Raw genomic sequence first — 18,720 nt, forward strand, 5'->3', positions numbered from 1 at the left:
ATCTGCTATCTGGATTTGGGTAAAGGAGAAGCTGGGGAGGCTTGGGCGAGTAGCTGCGGGGGGGGGGTGGGGGGGGGGGGGGGGGCATGACCAGCCGTTGAGAAATGCTTGTTGAAGTTATCGATTATCATGGATTTATCAGTTGTGACTTGGAGATGCCTAGCCTCAGTGCAGTGGGCAGCTGGGAGGAGGTGCTCTTGTTCTCCATGGACTTTACAGTGTCCCAGAACTTTTTTGAGTTAGAGCTATAGGATGCAAATTTCTGCTTGAAAAAGCTGGCCTTTGCTTTCCTGACTGACTGTGTGTATTGGGTCCTGACTTCCCTGAACAGTTGCATATCGCAGGGACTATTTGACGCTATTGCAGTCCGCCACAGGATGTTTTTATGCTGGTTGAGGGCAGTCAGATCTGGAGTGAACCAAGGGCTATATCTGTTCTTAGTTCTGCATTTTTTGAACCGAGCATGCTTATCTAAGATGGTGAGGAAGTTACTTTTAAAGAATGACCAGGCATCCTCAACTGACGGGATGAGGTCAATATCCTTCCAGGATACCCGGGCCAGGTCGATTAGAAAGGCCTGCTCGCAGAAGTGTTTTAGGGAGCGTTTGACAGTGATGAGGGGTGGTCGTTTGACTGCGGACCCGTAGCCGATGCAGGCAATGTGGCAGTGATCGCTGAGATCCTGATTGAAGACAGCGGAGGTGTATTTGGAGGACCAGTTGTTCAGGATAACGTCTATGAGGGTGCCATAGTTTACAGATTGTACCTGGTGGGTTCCTTGATGATTTGTGTGAGATTGAGGGCATCTAGCTTAGATTGTAGGACTGCCGGGGTGTTAAGCATATCCCAGTTTAGGTCACCTAATAGAACAAACTCTGAGGCTAGATGGGGGGCGAACAATTCACAAATGGTGTCCAGGGCACAGCTGGGAGCTGAGGGGGGTCGGTAGCAGGCGGCAACAGTGAGAGACTTATTTCTGGAGAGAGTAATTAAAAAAATTAAAATTAGTAAACATAATCCACAGCTATTTATTTAGAAGCTATTGATCCTCTGTAGCTAAATTAGGCTCTCTGGTGTAGTATTTTATGCTATACATTATGTTCTCTAACGTTCAGACAGGAGTAATATAATATACTGTAGCCTAATTTTGGCCAAATGATTTCATGCAGCACCCCCAGCACCCCTATTTCCCGTGGCTATGGGCCCATGAAATGGAATTGTGTCTGTCTCAGAAGTTAAACTGTTTTAGTGAATAGTGAGTGTTTTGGTAACTGTGAAAGAACCCCAATTGGCGGAAAGCATTTGCTGAGGTGTTGTACAGATGTTGTGTGGGAGTACCACTGGGTATATGTTTCATACTCATCTGTAAACAAATGTATCTAGGGGGTTGTAGACCTATGTGAGTGCTTTTATGGCACTGCCTTACAGAGTGTGGGTGCTCACAAAATGTTTACACAGCTTCCCTAAGGGTTCCAGCCAGAATTCCAAAGAAATCTATGTCTCCACACACCATTATCCTACCTCAAATGATTCGCTAGGGACAACTCTATGTGCTGATTTACACTCAAATAGACCCCTTTTCTTTTTTTACTTATTTGACTGAACCTTCCTCTGGTTCTGATTTGCATAGCAGCTGCCAGAGGACAGAGCTGAATCAGTATTCACTTCACAGCTGAGTAAATCAGACTTAGCCTTTATGGAAAGAGGGCAACAGCAGCATACAGTGGGGCAAAAAAAAGTATTTAGTCAGCCACAAATTGTGCAAGTTCTCCCACTTAAAAAGATGAGAGAGGCCTGTAATTTTCAACATCGATACACTTCAACTATGACAGACTAAATGAGGGAAAAAAATCCAGAAAATCACATTGTAGGATTTTTAATGAATTTATTTGCAAATTATGGTGGAAAATAAGTATTTGGTCAATAACAAAAGTTTATCTCAATACTTTGTTATATACCCTTTGTTGGCAATGGCAGAGGCCAAACGTTTTCTGTAAGTCTTCACAAGGTTTTCACACACTGTTACTGGTATTTTGGCCCATTCCTCCATGCAGATCTCCTCTAGAGCAGTGATATTTTGGGGATGTTGCTGGGCAACATGGACTTTCAACTCCCTCCAAAGATTTTTTATGGGGTTGAGATCTGGAGACTGGATAGGCCACTCCAGGACCTTGAAATGCTTCTTACGAAGCCACTCCTTCGTTGCCCGGGCGGTGTGTTTGGGATCATTGTCATGCTGAAAGACCCAGCCACGTTTCATCTTCAATGCCCTTGCTGATGGAAGGAGGTTTTCACTCAAAATCTCACGATATATGGCCCCATTCATTCTTTCCTTTACACGGATCAGTCGTCCTGGTCCCTTTGCAGAAAAACAGCCCCAAAGCATGATGTTTCCACCCCCATGCTTCACAGTAGGTATGGTGTTCTTTGGATGCAACTCAGCATTCTTTGTCCTCCAAACACGACAAGTTTTTACCAAAAAGTTATATTTTGGTTTCATCTGACCATATGACATTCTCCCAATCTTCTTCTGGATCATCCAAATGCTCTCTAGCAAACTTCAGACGGGCCTGGACATGTACTGGCTGAAGCAGGGGGACACGTCTGGCACTGCAGGATTTGAGTCCCTGGCAGCGTAGAGTGTTACTGATGGTAGGCTTTGTTACTTTGGTCCCAGCTCTCTGCAGGTCATTCACTAGGTCCCACCGAGTGGTTCTGGGATTTTTGACCCCACGGGGTGGGATCTCGCGTGGAGCCCCAGATCGAGGGAGATTATCAGTGGTCTTGTATGTCTTCCATTTCCTAATAATTGCTCCCACAGTTGATTTCTTCAAACCAAGCTGCTTACCTATTGCAGATTCAGTCTTCCCAGCCTGGTGCAGGTCTACAATTTTTTTTCTGGTGTCCTTTGACAGCTCTTTGGTCTTGGCCATAGTGGAGTTTGGAGTGTGACTGTTTGAGGTTGTGGACAGGTGTCTTTTGTACTGATAACAAGTTCAAACAGGTGCCATTAATACAGGTAACGAGTGGAGGACAAAGGAGCCTCTTAAAGAAGAAGTTACAGGTCTGTGAGAGCCAGAAATCTTGCTTGTTTGTAGGTGACCAAATACTTATTTTCCACCATAATTTGCAAATAAATTCATTAAAAATCCTACAATAGGAGTTTCTGGATTTTTTTCTCTCATTTTGTCTGTCATAGTTGAAGTGTACATATGATGAAAATTACAGGCCTCTCTCATCTTTTTATAAGTGGGAGAACTTGCACAATTGGTGGCTGACTAAATACTTTTTGCCCCACTGTACCTATCCTGTACATTTTGTAAATATTTGTAAAAATTCATACATTTTTATGGCATTTCTCCCTACAAACTTTAAACAAAAGAATGAACAATTAATATAGCTAATTAATATAATAAAAATCTACCACAGAGTTTCAAGACTGAAGCTGGCAAGTCGTTTGTTTGGCTAGCTAGCTAATGTTAGCTGGCTGGCAATTGTTTTGATTCGAATGCCAGCCAGTGTCTGGAGGTTGAGGATGGAAAGAAGCTCAAAAGCAAGGCAGCTGAGGTGTGCAGTGATGAAGATCATAGGGAGGACTAAGTTACAAGGCTACTCTGGGACCAAGTAGGGGGCCAAAAGACACTTGAACAGCTTCTACCAAGCCATAAGACTGCTGGACTGTTAATCAAATGGCTACTCAGACTATTTACATTGGCCTCCTTTATTATTTATTTATGTATTTATGTTAGTGGTTTTGCACTGGCTCTACGCACACTCACTAGATACTACACTGACACTCCAGCATGCACACACACTGTCAGCGTATGCGCTACTGGTGTAGAAGTCAGGTGCAGGAGAGCAGAGAGTAGTGATCAGGCGCACTCTTTTTTCGGCAGAAGCAAACAACCGACGGACGCAACAGTGACAAGACAAAACAAATGGAACAATGAAAAATGGCGCGGCGATGGCTAGAAGGCCGGTGACGTCGACCGCCGAACGCCGCCCGAACAAGGAGGGGAGCCGACTTTGGCGGAAGTCGTGACACACACATACACACACAGACACTACATACACTCACACACAAAAAAACGCACACACATGCATATTGACGCCACACACACTCACACAGACATACTTTCACACTCTTCACATACGCTGCTGCTACTCTCTTTATTATATATCCTGATTGCCTAGTCACTTTTACCAACACCCACATGTACGTACTGTATGACCTCAATACCTCAACTACCTCGTACCCCTGCACATTGACTCGGTACTGGTATACCCCTTATTGCTTTTATTGTGTTACTATTTCCTTTTTACTTAGCAAATATTTGTCTTACTTTTTTAAAACTCTGCATTGTTGGGAATGGGTTCGTACGTAAGCATTTCACTGTTAATCTACACCTGTTGTATTCAGCGCACGTGACCAATAACATTTTATTCGAATTTGATCTGTGCCCAAGTGGGTTCTTCATTTCGGTAGAAGTGAAGCAGTAGCTACTGTATCTAGCTACACCAACTGGGGAGTCCATGAACTGCAAGTACTGAGCTCAAACTTCATCAGGACTTTGATACACCTTGATGACACTGTGCTGCCTGCCCCTGGACTTGCTCCAGCTGACCATCTTTGCTTGCTCTCCCCCTTTAACCACCTCCCTCCGATGACCACTTGAGCCATACACTTTACGGACCCTCCACATGACCTTCCATCTCATGAATGATATTGGTGTTGTTTTCTAAATTGCTTGACTTTTTTGTGTTGCTGAAAAGCGCTTTGAGATTCTTTATGTAATGAATAGCACTATAAAAGTTGAATATGTTATTATTATTATTATACACAGAAAGCTTTACTCCAGGGGCCCACAGTTTGGAAGTCAGGGCCTCGGCCCTGTCAGCCTTTGCCTTTCTGAGGCAGACTGTCTGTCTGAAATGAAGGAGGATATATTTGAAACTACCTTCTGTCCTGACAAACAGAACCCAGAGCTCTCTAGGTTACGGATCACTTCACCTTACAGAGTGTACGTTATTTATAATAAGGGTTACCTGGAGAAAGTCTGACCTCTGAAATAAAACATATATTTTAAATGTGTCAAAATGAAAACATAAAGAGGATAGCAGAAAACATGGCTACCATTTACCAGAATTAGATGTGTAGTTTTAGAAACTGTTATTTGTCCATTACATGGCAACGCATGCATTTTTATAGTGCACAGGCCTGCGAGCCAGAAGGTTATGGGTTAGCATACCACGGTGGACAAGAGTAGGTGTGGAGAGATCGCCTTAATAGTAAAAGCTTTGCATGAATCGATCATCATATTTGAAGATCCAGGAAAAAAGACAAATTCTACTTAATTTTACAATCTTTTTTAATACCACAAAAATTACAGGATAAGAATTGACAGAGAGAAAGGCCTATGCATTCATCTTATCATATTTCTCCAATGCCAAATCAGTGTGTCTTGTTTACAACAAAACTGTCCCTGTTTGCAAATAATTAAATCTGAGACGTCATGATGAATCTAAGCATGTTACTTTGAAAAGTTAGGCCTACATTTAAAATCAAAACAAATTTTATTTGTCACATGCGCCAAATACAACAGCATTACCGTGAAATGCTTACTTAGAAGCCCTTAACCAACAATGTAGTTTTCAGAAAATATAGTTAAGAAAATATTTACTAAATAAACTAAAGTTTTTTTTAAAGTAATGAAATAACAATAACGAGGCTATATACAGGGGGTACTGGTACCAAGTCAATGTGTGGAGATACAGGTTAGTCGAGGTAATTGAGGTAATTTGTACATGTATGTAGGGGTAAAGTGATTATACATAGATAATAAACAGCGAGTAGCAGCAGTGCTTGCCGTACGGTAGTAGAGAGAACAGTCTATGACTTGGGTGACTAGAATCTTTGACAATTCTTTGGGCCTTCTTCTGACACCGCCTAGTGTCAGAGGAAGGCCTAGATGAATTCTCACAAGGCACCCAGATCTGCGCCCCCTGTATTTCCGTCTTTTCTTCATGTGAATGACGGGCATTTGGGCCTGGTCTGGGAGAAACAGTATATCCTTTGCGTCAGACTCATTAAAGAAAAAATCTTCATCCAGTTCGAGGTGAGTAATCACTGTTCTGATATCCAGAAACTAGTTTTAGTTATAAGAGACGGTAGCAGAAACATTATGTACAAAATAATTTACAAATATTGCGAAAAAATGGACAAAATAGCAGAATTGGTTAGGAGCCAGCACCATGATTGCTCCGATTGATCGTGCCGCTTCAAGTTTCAGCACCAAATTACTTGAATCTGGCTTATTGTGACGTCAATACCTCTGATAAATACATCATGGCAAGAAACATATTGTTTTATTCAAATCAATAATAGTGGTAGCAAGCTATCAAAGTTGACCTCCGGTCCTTCTTCTCATATTCACGCTCTCCTTTTTGAACTGAACAGAACATATAGACTCGTCCGCGAGTGCAATATTGCATTTTTGAGACTAGGCCTAATCAGAAAGTATTTATTTCCACCATCCCAGCACTGCAAAAGACTCAGGAAGGATGTACATTTTCTTGGAAATATAATCTGATTGAGACCACGCTAAATAGACTATAGGCGCACTTGATATTGTGCACTCAGTGGCTAATCAGAGATGAGGGGTGGCATCAGGCACACATCGATACACACACAACAACACCTTCCTCTTAAAAAAAACTTTTTTTTCTTTAATTATTATGTATATCTATATAGGTATGTGTATATATACAGTATATGAATATATGTATGTATACTTGTATACTTGTATGCATATGGATATATATATTTTCCCCAAAAATATATGGGGGAATGGAAATGATGCAGACAATTACATTGATGGAAGCAACAATCTTTCTGCAATATTAAGCTGATCCACCCCTTAAAGAAAAAAAAGAACACCTTCCTAATATTGTGTTGCGTCCCCCTACCCTTTTGCCCTCAGCACAGCCTCAATTCGTCAGGACATGGACTCCATAGGGAGTCGAAAGCGTTCCACAGGGATGCTGGCCCATGTTGACTCTAATGCTTCTCACAGTTGTGTCAAGTTGGTTGGATGTCCTTTGAGTGATGGACCATTCTTGATACATTTTGGATTTGAGCGTGAAAAACCCAGCAGCGTTGCAGTTCTTGACACAAACCGGTGCACCTGGCACCTACTACCATACTCCATTCAAAGGCACTTAAATATTTTGTCTTGCCCATTCACTCTTTGAATGGCACACATACACGATCCATGTCTCAATTGTTTCAAGGCTTGAGAATCATTCTTTAACCTGTCCCCAACCCCTTTATCTACACTGATTTTAAGTGGATGTAACAAGTGACATCAATAAGGGATCATAGCTTTCACCTGGATTCACCTGGTCAGTCTATGTCATGGAAAGAACAGGTGTTCTTAATGTTTTTTTCTACACTCAGTGTTTAGCCTAATAAGCAACTAATTTTAAAACACTGAGAAATATTGCCATTTCATCAATTACAAATTACATTAACCCCTGGACTAGATTTAAAAAAAAATCGAAACCCTCACCCTGACAGAAATGCAAAAAGCATGACCCTCCCCGATTTTCCTCCAGGTCCCAATGATGTCCATTTCAAACCATGCCTTACAGAAGGAAACAGTGTTGTTTTCTTCTTCCTCCTCGTCAAAAGCCTGCCATGACAGAGCTCTACCTCTCTGCGACTTCAATTCAAAATCAGTAGTGGTGGAAAACCTCTAAATCGGATCACATTCATAAAGTGCGTTGAAATCCGTAGCACAGTGAGTGAGGAGAACAGGTTTCCCTGGGGTGAAACAGACTGTCAGTAAGACATATACACGGGATACCTTAATCAGGATGTGGAACAGTGGTTGTAAATACTCTTCACAAAAAGTCAGGATCCATACAGATGTATTTTATCTAGCTTATTATTTCTTTAACCTTTATTGAACCAGGCGAGCCAGTAAAGAACAAATTCTTATTTACAATGACAGGCTGGCAGATACACAGAAAGGAAAAACAATAGTAACAAACACTGAAAGCTGTTGTTGGCAGCTTATCAAAAATATGATTTATCATAATAGTATTATTGTCAATGACAATGTGTACTGCCCTTGGACCAATCATATTGATCAATCATTCAGCGCCTTTTTAATCCAATAGGAAACCGATGTACTTCAGCCCACCATCACAGATTAGGCATAGCCCCAGGAGATTGATTTGTTGTTTTGTATTTCCTTCCTGATAAGATGTTTGTCGTGAGTGGACTGATGACTTAAAAGAGCTTTAGTCAATCTAACAGACACTGTAATGATGTTTGAATAATACATAGTACATCACTCCATACAAAACCTGCTGTCTGTACTAAATTACATTACAGGACTCAGAGAACAGACATTGAGAACACACTATGCTGTACTGAGAGCAGATCGTGTTCCTTCCTATTCGGCCCCCTAGTGTTGACATGTTGTACTACAACACCTGTTCTCTATGTTTATTAAGGGGTCATTATATTTATTTGAAAGTGAAACACATACATTTAGTATTCTATACAGACAGTATATGCTACAAGACATAGACACTAACACAGTAAATACAATGACAATGCCATCCAGAGTTACACAGTACAATGAGTGTCAAGGGTAAATTCATACATTTTGTCCAACATGAGACATTACATCCAGCCATTTATATTTACTCATCTTTCTTTTGAGCACAACACACACATACAGCTTTCAGTGAGCACATGTCAAGTTAAGATGGCATCTACAAAGATTAGAAGGTATGTATGCATGAGTGGCTGTTCTTATTCACACATTTGACTTCATACCTCTCAGTGTTGTACAGTATCTTTTCTGTGAAGCCAGCATGGTGAAATTAGAGCCTTATTACAAAGTAGTCAGAACCTATCCATGTGTATCTATGGCTCTGAGCATAGTCCTATTCCTGCCAATACGGTGCATTTGTCTTTCAGAGTCTAAAAGGTAACGGGACCATTGAGGTCACCAAGAAGTAATCTGGTCTGGATCCACCTATCAGTGAGCCCCGGTGGGACCTCTGAACTCTGACCCTCTTGGACTGTTTCTGGTTCAGGTTCTGGTTCTGGTTGGAGTCAGAAGTGTTTGTCCCAGCCGGAGAACTCCTCGTCGGCCTTAGCCTGGTCGAAGGGGAAGCGGTCAAAGTTGATGTAGCATGGACCCTGGAGGAAAAGGGGAGGGGAAGAGCTCAGATCAGTGGCTGTCTGGGAATGACGTTGACACTGGATATGACACAGTGACTAAATGACAACTACTTACCACTCAATCCGTACCTTGAACTTGTATTTGATCTTTATAAAGTGTGAAAAGCTTTATAAAGGAAACTGTGTTCACTAATAAAGCAACAGCTGTTGCAGAGAAATTTGGTTTGACTCGTTGCGCTGTGGTATTATGTCGATGCATCAGAACCTCTCGCAGTAGGTTTTCTCGCAATGGTGGGGAACTTCGTTATAGACCACATATACTATAAACTAATAATTTACCATTTGTAAACTACTTATCAACCCGTTTATAAATCCTTAGAAGTATACCTTAAATGTAAAGAGTTACCTGTTGAGCTTCACATAGATTTTTTTTTTTAAAGATGTGTGCTGAGGCTAGACTGACCTTGTGTATGAGTCTGATTGTAGGAGCCTCCACCTGGCCCACACGAAGCTTGTGCCAATTCATACTACTGAACCACCTGGAGGGGAATACAGGAGAGGGGGAGGAATCCTCATAAAAGAAAGGTGACTGACAGAAAAATGTACTGTACAGTGTATAGTACAACATTTACAACAGTTCCAACACCAACAAACCCACACCAGACGATTGGGATCCTCATGGTTACCTGTGATGGCGGACATCTTTGATCCCATTCTTGGTGTTTCCCAGCCTCTGACCCGGCCGAGGTCTGTGGGCCACAACACAACACAAACCATCAATAACCAAACAAAACAAGTATGAAAAAGAGTTATAACATCACACTATATCCTGCACCTAACACATAATCTCTAACCTGCACAGTTTACTGATGAGGGACTTGGCCCCCTCGCCCATGTATGGGGGGAACTTGAGCAACCCATCCAAAATTTTAGGGTAGATCTTTGCGGGCTCGGAACTGGAAAATGGGGGGCTGAAAGGCAAAACAGTCCATTGGTAAAACAGTATTTTAGATCATCCGGTGTGTGTATGTTGTTGTTGGAGCTGTTGTAAATGTTGTACTATACACTATACAGTAAATCATTCTGTCAGTCACCTTTCTTGTTTACTGAAATATCAAGCTGCTTTAACTCTTTCCGTGCTGATCTGTACAGTACCTCCCCACCAGCAGCTCATAGACCAGGATGCCCAGGGACCAGAAGTCAGCAGCGAAGTCGTGTCCCTGGTTCTGGATGATCTCTGGGGCCATGTACTCAGGAGTACCACAGAATGAGTAGGTCTTATCACCGTGAACTAACTCCTTAGCAAAACCAAAGTCCACCTACATGTAAAAACACACACATTCAAACATGCACAAATACACACACACAGAGTTATCTGAATGCATGAACTCTTTAGCATCGCAAGCGATTGAAGAGTTGAAGCAATGAAAGAGGGAGAGCCTGATGTTATCATTAACATATCACCCACCAGTTTGACGTAGCCCTTGGCATCCAGCATCAGATTCTCAGGCTTGAGGTCTCTGTACATGATGCCCTTCTTATGGAGGTAGGCATAGGCCTCTACTACACAGGCAGTGCAGAACACAGCAATGGGCTCATCGAAGCGACCACTGCCAAACACAGAGACAAAGCAGATAAATCTTCAACCTCAGTTGTGTATATCTGAATTTATACAACGGGAGGTTCTAATACTGAATGCTGATTGGTTAAAACCGCATTCCAGACGGTGTCTATTCCACAAGTTACCACCGGCTAAATCTATGACTTTAAAATGCCTATTTACTCTTCCATCTGACTGCGGAATCCACTGTCTCATCAGCCCAGCCAGGCAATTTATAAACTTGATTTCCACTATAAAAAGTGTCTAGACATTATCTCACATTTCTTTTCGACTAACATTTAGTTTTCAACAGCAGAGATTTGTATAAACCTCGCTGTTTGTCTCTCCGACATTTGCAACATTGTTTCCATATTCAAATTCAATCTCCAGCTGTCCCATAGTAATGAACGTGTCGGGAGAAGGAACGAGACAGACAGGCAGGCAACGTTTCTCAGCCAGTCGAAATCATGAATAAGTTGGCATCATATTTATGGATATATACAAAGAAATGTCAATTGAAAAAAGGTCAAACTAAATGAAGTGCAGCTAGTTTGCAGTCTTTCTAGCTTCAGTTTGAAGTGATTGTGTTAGCGGTGTTGTTGGCTAGCTCCTCTAAACAACAGTCTCCTGATGAGAGAGCACATTTTCTATGCCAGGCGAAATTTAGCCTCATTAACTTATTGTTATGGATGTATTCAAATAAATGTCACTAGAAAACTGCTTAAACAAATGCAAAGGCAGCTACTGTTGTTATTCTGGCTGCACTGTTTGACGTTGTTGGCTAGCTAGCAAGCAAGGGATAATAACGTTGCCAGCCAGTATGGCAATGGAACATTTAGAACAAACGACTGGGTCGCATCCATAGATATAGATAAAAAAAACTGAACTACTGGGTTGCGTCTCTGTCAACCGAACCGATAGAACGAACGACGAGACGGTTTGTGTAGCAACCATAGTTTTGTGTCGGGACTATATCTTGTGGAAGGATGAAATAGTATGAATAAATTAAGCAAAATAAAGTTTTAATGAAAGTATGTCAATCATTATTGGAATATGTTGGTAACACTTTGTATAAAAGGGATGCCCTTGAAGCCAGTGTTTGGAGGATATATTGGCTCGATTTCATCTCGGGCCTAACGTAACTTCCGGGTTGGAGCGAGCGGTCGCATCTGCACTCGGTCCGCAGGTAGTATTACATCTCATTACATTTCATTACATTTCATTATAGTACAACGGTTTGATTTGATTTGTCTAATCTTAGCAATTTCTTCTTAGCTAGCTACATAGCCGTCTTTGTATCATAGATAATTGCGTAATTATCGTATTTCGTCGTCTTAACGCAGTCTACACTGCCCTGCAGCTAGCCAGCTAGCTAACGTCCACCGTTAGCTAGTCCACCGTCTACCGATTAGCAGCACAACTATTACACTCAACTGAACGACTTGATTAGTGTAGTGTTAGCTAGCTACATAGTTGTCTTTGCTGTCTTCGTACCCAAGATAATTGTGTAGTTTAGAGTGTGTAGTTTTATGTCGTCCTTAACATAGGAGACTCTGCTAGCTAGCCAACAGCTAGCCAACGTCTACCGAACAGAACTTCTGCACTCAACAATCCGGTCGCATTTCGCTTCGCTCCACAGGTAGTATCACATTTTTCATTTCATTTCATTACAGTACAACGGCTTGATTTGTTTGATCGTAGCTAGCTACATAGTTAGCTACATAGCCGTCTTTTGTATCAAAGATAATTGTGTAGTCTAGAGCGATTTCCTAGGTTAGCTAGCCAGCTATTGTCGTTCTTTTAACGCAACGTAACGTAATCAACACTGCTAGCTAGCCAGCTAGCCCGAATAGCAGCACAGTAGAAACTATTACACTCAACGGAACGACTTGATTAGTGTAGTGTCAACAACGCAGCCAATGCCAGCTAGCCTACATAGTCAACAACGCAGCCTCTGCCAACTAGCCTACTTCAGCAGTACTGTATCATTTTAATCATTTTAGTCAATAAGATTCTTGCTACGTAAGCTTAACTTTCTGAACACTCGTGACGTGTAGTCCACTTGTCATTCCAATCTCCTTTGCATTAGCGTAGCCTCTTGTGTAGCCTGTCAACTATGTGTCTGTCTATCCCTGTTCTCTCCTCTCTGCACAGACCATACAAACGCTCCACACCGCGTGGCCGCGGCCACCTAATCTGGTGGTCCCAGCGCGCACGACCCACGTGGAGTTCCAGGTCTCCGGTAGCCTCTGGAACTGCCGATCTGCGGCCAACAAGGCAGAGTTCATCTCCGCCTATGTCTCCCTCCAGTCCCTCGACTTCTTGGCACTGACGGAAACATGGATCACCACAGACAACACTGCTACTCCTACTGCTCTCTCTTCGTCTGCCCACGTGTTCTCGCACACCCCGAGAGCTTCTGGTCAGCGGGGTGGTGGCACCGGGATCCTCATCTCTCCCAAGTGGTCATTCTCTCTTTCTCCCCTTACCCATCTGTCTATCGCCTCCTTTGAATTCCATGCTGTCACAGTTACCAGCCCTTTCAAGCTTAACATCCTTATCATTTATCGCCCTCCAGGTTCCTCGGAGAGCTCATCAATGAGCTTGATGCCTTGATAAGCTCCTTTCCTGAGGACGGCTCACCTCTCACAGTTCTGGGCGACTTTAACCTCCCCACGCCTACCTTTGACTCATTCCTCTCTGCCTCCTTCTTTCCACTCCTCTCCTCTTTTGACCTCACCCTCTCACCTTCCCCCTACTCACAAGGCAGGAAATACGCTCGACCTCATCTTTACTAGATGCTGTTCTTCCACTAACCTCGTTGCAACTCCCCTCCAAGTCTCCGACCACTACCTTGTATCCTTTTCCCTCTCGCTCTCATCCAACACTTCCCACACTGCCCCTACTCGGATGGTATCGCGCCGTCCCAACCTTCGCTCTCTCTCCCCGCTACTCTCTCCTCTTCCATCCTATCATCTCTTCCCTCTGCTCAAACCTTCTCCAACCTATCTCCTGATTCTGCCTCCTCAACCCTCCTCTCCTCCCTTTCTGCATCCTTTGACTCTCTATGTCCCCTATCCTCCAGGCCGGCTCGGTCCTCCCCTCCCGCTCCGTGGCTCGGGACGACTCATTGCGAGCTCACAGAACAGGGCTCCGGGCAGCCGAGCGGAAATGGAGGAAAACTCGCCTCCCTGCGGACCTGACATCCTTTCACTCCCTCCTCTCTACATTTTCCTCTTCTCTCTCTGCTGCTAAAGCCACTTTCTACCACTCTAAATTCCAAGCATCTGCCTCTAACCCTAGGAAGCTCTTTGCAACCTTCTCCTCCCTCCTGAATCCTCCTCCCCCTCCCCCTCCTCCCTCTCTGCAGATGACTTTGTCAACCATTTTGAAAAGAAGGTCGACGACATCCGATCCTCGTTTGCTAAGTCAAACGACACCGCTGGTTCTGCTCACACTGCCCTACCCTGTGCTCTGACCTCTTTCTCCCCTCTCTCTCCAGATGAAATCTCGCGTCTTGTGACGGCCGGCCGCCCAACAACCTGCCCGCTTGACCCTATCCCCTCCTCTCTTCTCCAGACCATTTCCGGAGACCTTCTCCCTTACCTCACCTCGCTCATCAACTCATCCCTGACCGCTGGCTACGTCCCTTCCGTCTTCAAGAGAGCGAGAGTTGCACCCCTTCTGAAAAACCTACACTCGATCCCTCCGATGTCAACAACTACAGACCAGTATCCCTTCTTTCTTTTCTCTCCAAAAATCTTGAACGTGCCGTCCTTGGCCAGCTCTCCCGCTATCTCTCTCAGAATGACCTTCTTGATCCAAATCAGTCAGGTTTCAAGACTAGTCATTCAACTGAGACTGCTCTTCTCTGTATCACGGAGGCGCTCCGCACTGCTAAAGCTAACTCTCTCTCCTCTGCTCTCATCCTTCTAGACCTATCGGCTGCCTTCGATACTGTGAACCATCAGATCCTCCTCTCCACCCTCTCCGAGTTGGGCATCTCCGGCGCGGCCCACGCTTGGATTGCGTCCTACCTGACAGGTCGCTCCTACCAGGTGGCGTGGCGAGAATCCGTCTCCACACCACGTGCTCTCACCACTGGTGTCCCCCAGGGCTCTGTTCTAGGCCCTCTCCTATTCTCGCTATACACCAAGTCACTTGGCTCTGTCATAACCTCACATGGTCTCTCCTATCATTGCTATGCAGACGACACACAATTAATCTTCTCCTTTCCCCCTTCTGATGACCAGGTGGCGAATCGCATCTCTGCATGTCTGGCAGACATATCCGTGTGGATGACGGATCACCACCTCAAGCTGAACCTCGGCAAGACGGAGCTGCTCTTCCTCCCGGGGAAGGACTGCCCGTTCCATGATCTCGCCATCACGGTTGACAACTCCATTGTGTCCTCCTCCCAGAGCGCTAAGAACCTTGGCGTGATCCTGGACAACACCCTGTCGTTCTCAACTAACATCAAGGCGGTGGCCCGTTCCTGTAGGTTCATGCTCTACAACATCCGCAGAGTACGACCCTGCATCACACAGGAAGCGGCGCAGGTCCTAATCCAGGCACTTGTCATCTCCCGTCTGGATTACTGCAACTCGCTGTTGGCTGGGCTCCCTGCCTGTGCCATTAAACCCCTACAACTCATCCAGAACGCCGCAGCCCGTCTGGTGTTCAACCTTCCCAAGTTCTCTCACGTCACCCGCTCCTCCGCTCCCTCCACTGGCTTCCAGTTGAAGCTCGCATCCGCTACAAGACCATGGTGCTTGCCTACGGAGCTGTGAGGGGAATGGCACCTCAGTACCTCCAGGCTCTGATCAGGCCCTACACCCAAACAAGGGCACTGCGTTCATCCACCTCTGGCCTGCTCGCCTCCCTACCACTGAGGAAGTACAGTTCCCGCTCAGCCCAGTCAAAACTGTTCGCTGCTCTGGCCCCCCAATGGTGGAACAAACTCCCTCACGACGCCAGGACAGCGGAGTCAATCACCACCTTCCGGAGACACCTGAAACCCCACCTCTTTAAGGAATACCTAGGATAGGAAAAAGTAATCCCTCTCACCCCCCCCCCTGAAAAGATTTAGATGCACTACTGTTCCACTGGAGGTCATAAGGTGAATGCACCAATTTGTAAGTCGCTCTGGATAAGAGCGTCTGCTAAATGACTTAAATGTAAATGTAAATGTAAACAACACCCATGCCGACAAATCCTCCAAAACTCCAGCTTTTCGTGCATGATCACTTAAAAGTAGACTTAGTCAGCAATGTTTCCTCACACTTCTTTGAGCTTGGTCCAGATCTCCCCTCCTGCACAGAACTCCATAATCATGTAGATGTAGCGAGTGTCTTTGAAGGCAAAATGGAGCCTGAACAGTGAGCGAGAGATAACACAGGGTTAAATATGGTACAGTTTCCTCAGTCCTCCTGGACCTTGAGGGCCACAGCAGTGTCTGATGGTTTTCCCTTCTCCCTTAGTACTTTAGTGATTAATGAATACCATCGATAGATAAGGGGACAAAGAGGGTTAACATGTTAACTTAGATGATGATGGTTGGACATTAAAGGTTAGAGGTCAGGGGTCGCCTACCCCCACAGTCTTAATGAATACCATCAATTGACAAGGGGACAAAGAGCGTTAAAGTGTTATTGTAGATGATGATGGTTGAAGGTTAGGGGGATACCTAGTCAGTTGCACAAGTGAATGCATTCAACCGAAATGTGTCTTCCACATTTAACCCAACCCCTCTGAATTAAAGAGGTGCAGTGGGCTGCTTTAATCAACATTATCGGTGCAGTTGTTGTTTGGGGTTAACTGCCTTGCTCAACGGCAGAACCGCAGATTTGTTCACCTTGCCGGCTCAGGGATTTGAAAGAGCAATATTAACCACTAGGCTACAGTACCTGCCACCTAGCCCCACAGTTACCTGACGATGAAGTCACTCTGGATGGCTTTGAGGATCCTCTTCTCAAACAGGACGTGCTCCTCCTGTTGCTTAGCAACAATGTGCTTCTTACTGACCCGCTTCATGGCAAAGTACTTCCCATGGTGCAGCGTGGTCACCTGGGGTAAACAACAAAAACAACAAAAACAGTTATAAACTTTGGATCTAAAAAGAGCCGTTTCACTTTGTATTTGGCTTTCAAGCACCTTAAAGGGGGCAGTAAACTTTCATTAGTTAGTTTCAGCCACTAACTATACCTATAAATAGCCAAACACTGCAACAACACCAAACACTTGTACCAGTTCAACGCGACCAAATCCTCCCACTCCGAGGGTGACAGGTTCTCCCTGGTAGCGCCCCTCCTGGTACAGCACAGGGATCAGGTCCTTCAGCCTCAGAGAGGAACTAGGACTGGTCTTCTCTGGAGCATCTGGCTCCTCCAGGAACTTAGAGCTGATGGTGGACCACAGACTACAGTTAGACTGCCTGACTAGAGTGGTAAATATAGAACTAAACGGACTAAGAGTGTCTTTGTACTCACTCATCATGGAGCTCCAGGTGTTCAATGGGGATCGTCTCCTCAAACACCCTGGAGGGGGAACATAACAGACCATCAATCATTCCAAGAAACTAACCGATCAAGAAATCCAATTTGAATTGTTCAGACTCACTCCTTATCGATGGAGAAGCAGGTAACAGGGCCCAGAGCAGTGCAGGTTGCAGTCCTCAGGATCTCACTGTAGGTTATATACAGATCCACACATAATGAGCAGCCACACTGGCTAATACTGCACACCAATGCCCCTTTATTGTACAACAGCAAGTTTCTTTATAGCTTTACTGTAGGTGCTAATGTATCCATGGTTACCGTATGAGGGCCAATTCCCCGAAATGCTCCCCTTTGCCCATCCTGCGAATCTGTTTCTGCTGCCTGTTCACCTTTTTAGTCACCTGGACCTGAGGGCAGACACATGCACGCACACTCGTTTTTGTCCTCGAGGACAGATTTATTTGATAGGCAATTCAGCACCATTATGACATTGAAAAGAGAGCAGTGCAAATAAAGTTCAATTGACACAGACGGGTCAAAAGGTTGAGTTTGGCAATAAACAAATGGGTTGGTAAGCACAGGTAAGAGTATTGTAGACACCAATCCTCCACTAGCGTAGTTAGTTGTTGTTCCCTGTGATCATCAAACAAAGGATGTACAGAAACAGAGTGTTTTGGATCACAGAGCCACCAAACATGTCCCCGTTACTGTACCTCTCCTTTAAGGATGATGTAGAACGTGTTGCCCTCTGCCCCCTCACGCACAATGACGTCATTGTTCTGGTACTTCACCTAAAAGAAACAACACATTTTATATGGGATTTATATGTTAATGATCTGGAAAGAAACGATCTAGCATGGGAGAGGTGTGTAAAATGGCTGAGCACAAACCTCCTCCATGGAGTCAATGATCTTAGAGAGCTGAACGTCATTCAGGGTGTTCAGAGTCCGAGACCTGATAGGTACGCATATAAGAGCAGAATTAGCAGTGTGCATGTGTGTGTGACCAAGAGACTATGACCAAGTATGTAAGTCATGAGGTTAAGTGTGTAAACTCACGTTTTCAAGAAGCCCATTATCTGTTCACGTTTCTTCTTGGACTTATTGGTCATGATGGTTCTGTACGTCTGTCTCTCCATACACCACAGACTCACCACTGTTTTAGCTACGATGGGGAGTGAGTCATTTCAGTGCACACGCACAGTACAGACAGTAGGAAGTTACACCTAGTTAGTTATTGTGTACCACTCAATAGTCAAGTTCTAAAGCATCTCACCTTTGACTGTGGCAGTGCGTTTGCAGTTATACAGAATAGCCAACTCTCCAAAGACATCTCCACAGGTCAGGGTTCGAAGGTTACGACCTGCTTGACTGACATAGAGCTCACCCTCTGAATGTGGAGAAAGAGGGGTGAGGGGTTTGAGG

At 44.4% G+C, this 18,720-nt stretch overlaps 1 protein-coding gene across 1 annotated transcript in view; it reads right to left on the reverse strand.

The window, feature by feature from the left end:
• Positions 1–7,928: 7,928 nt before the first annotated feature.
• Positions 7,929–18,720, reverse strand: part of LOC115139298 (uncharacterized) — a 49,165-nt gene continuing 38,373 nt past the window's right edge. Inside the window, 16 exon segments of the mRNA XM_065026969.1 lie at positions 7,929–9,217; positions 9,663–9,738; positions 9,886–9,948; positions 10,054–10,170; positions 10,355–10,518; positions 10,668–10,809; positions 16,081–16,170; positions 16,729–16,865; positions 17,046–17,199; positions 17,288–17,335; positions 17,418–17,483; positions 17,615–17,703; positions 18,010–18,087; positions 18,187–18,250; positions 18,355–18,460; positions 18,572–18,685. Coding sequence (XP_064883041.1) covers positions 9,131–9,217; positions 9,663–9,738; positions 9,886–9,948; positions 10,054–10,170; positions 10,355–10,518; positions 10,668–10,809; positions 16,081–16,170; positions 16,729–16,865; positions 17,046–17,199; positions 17,288–17,335; positions 17,418–17,483; positions 17,615–17,703; positions 18,010–18,087; positions 18,187–18,250; positions 18,355–18,460; positions 18,572–18,685 — 1,595 coding nt within the window. The 3' untranslated portion in view covers positions 7,929–9,130.

This window comes from Oncorhynchus nerka, linkage group LG13 (assembly GCF_034236695.1).
Source record: "Oncorhynchus nerka isolate Pitt River linkage group LG13, Oner_Uvic_2.0, whole genome shotgun sequence".
Lineage (NCBI taxonomy): Eukaryota > Metazoa > Chordata > Actinopteri > Salmoniformes > Salmonidae > Oncorhynchus > Oncorhynchus nerka.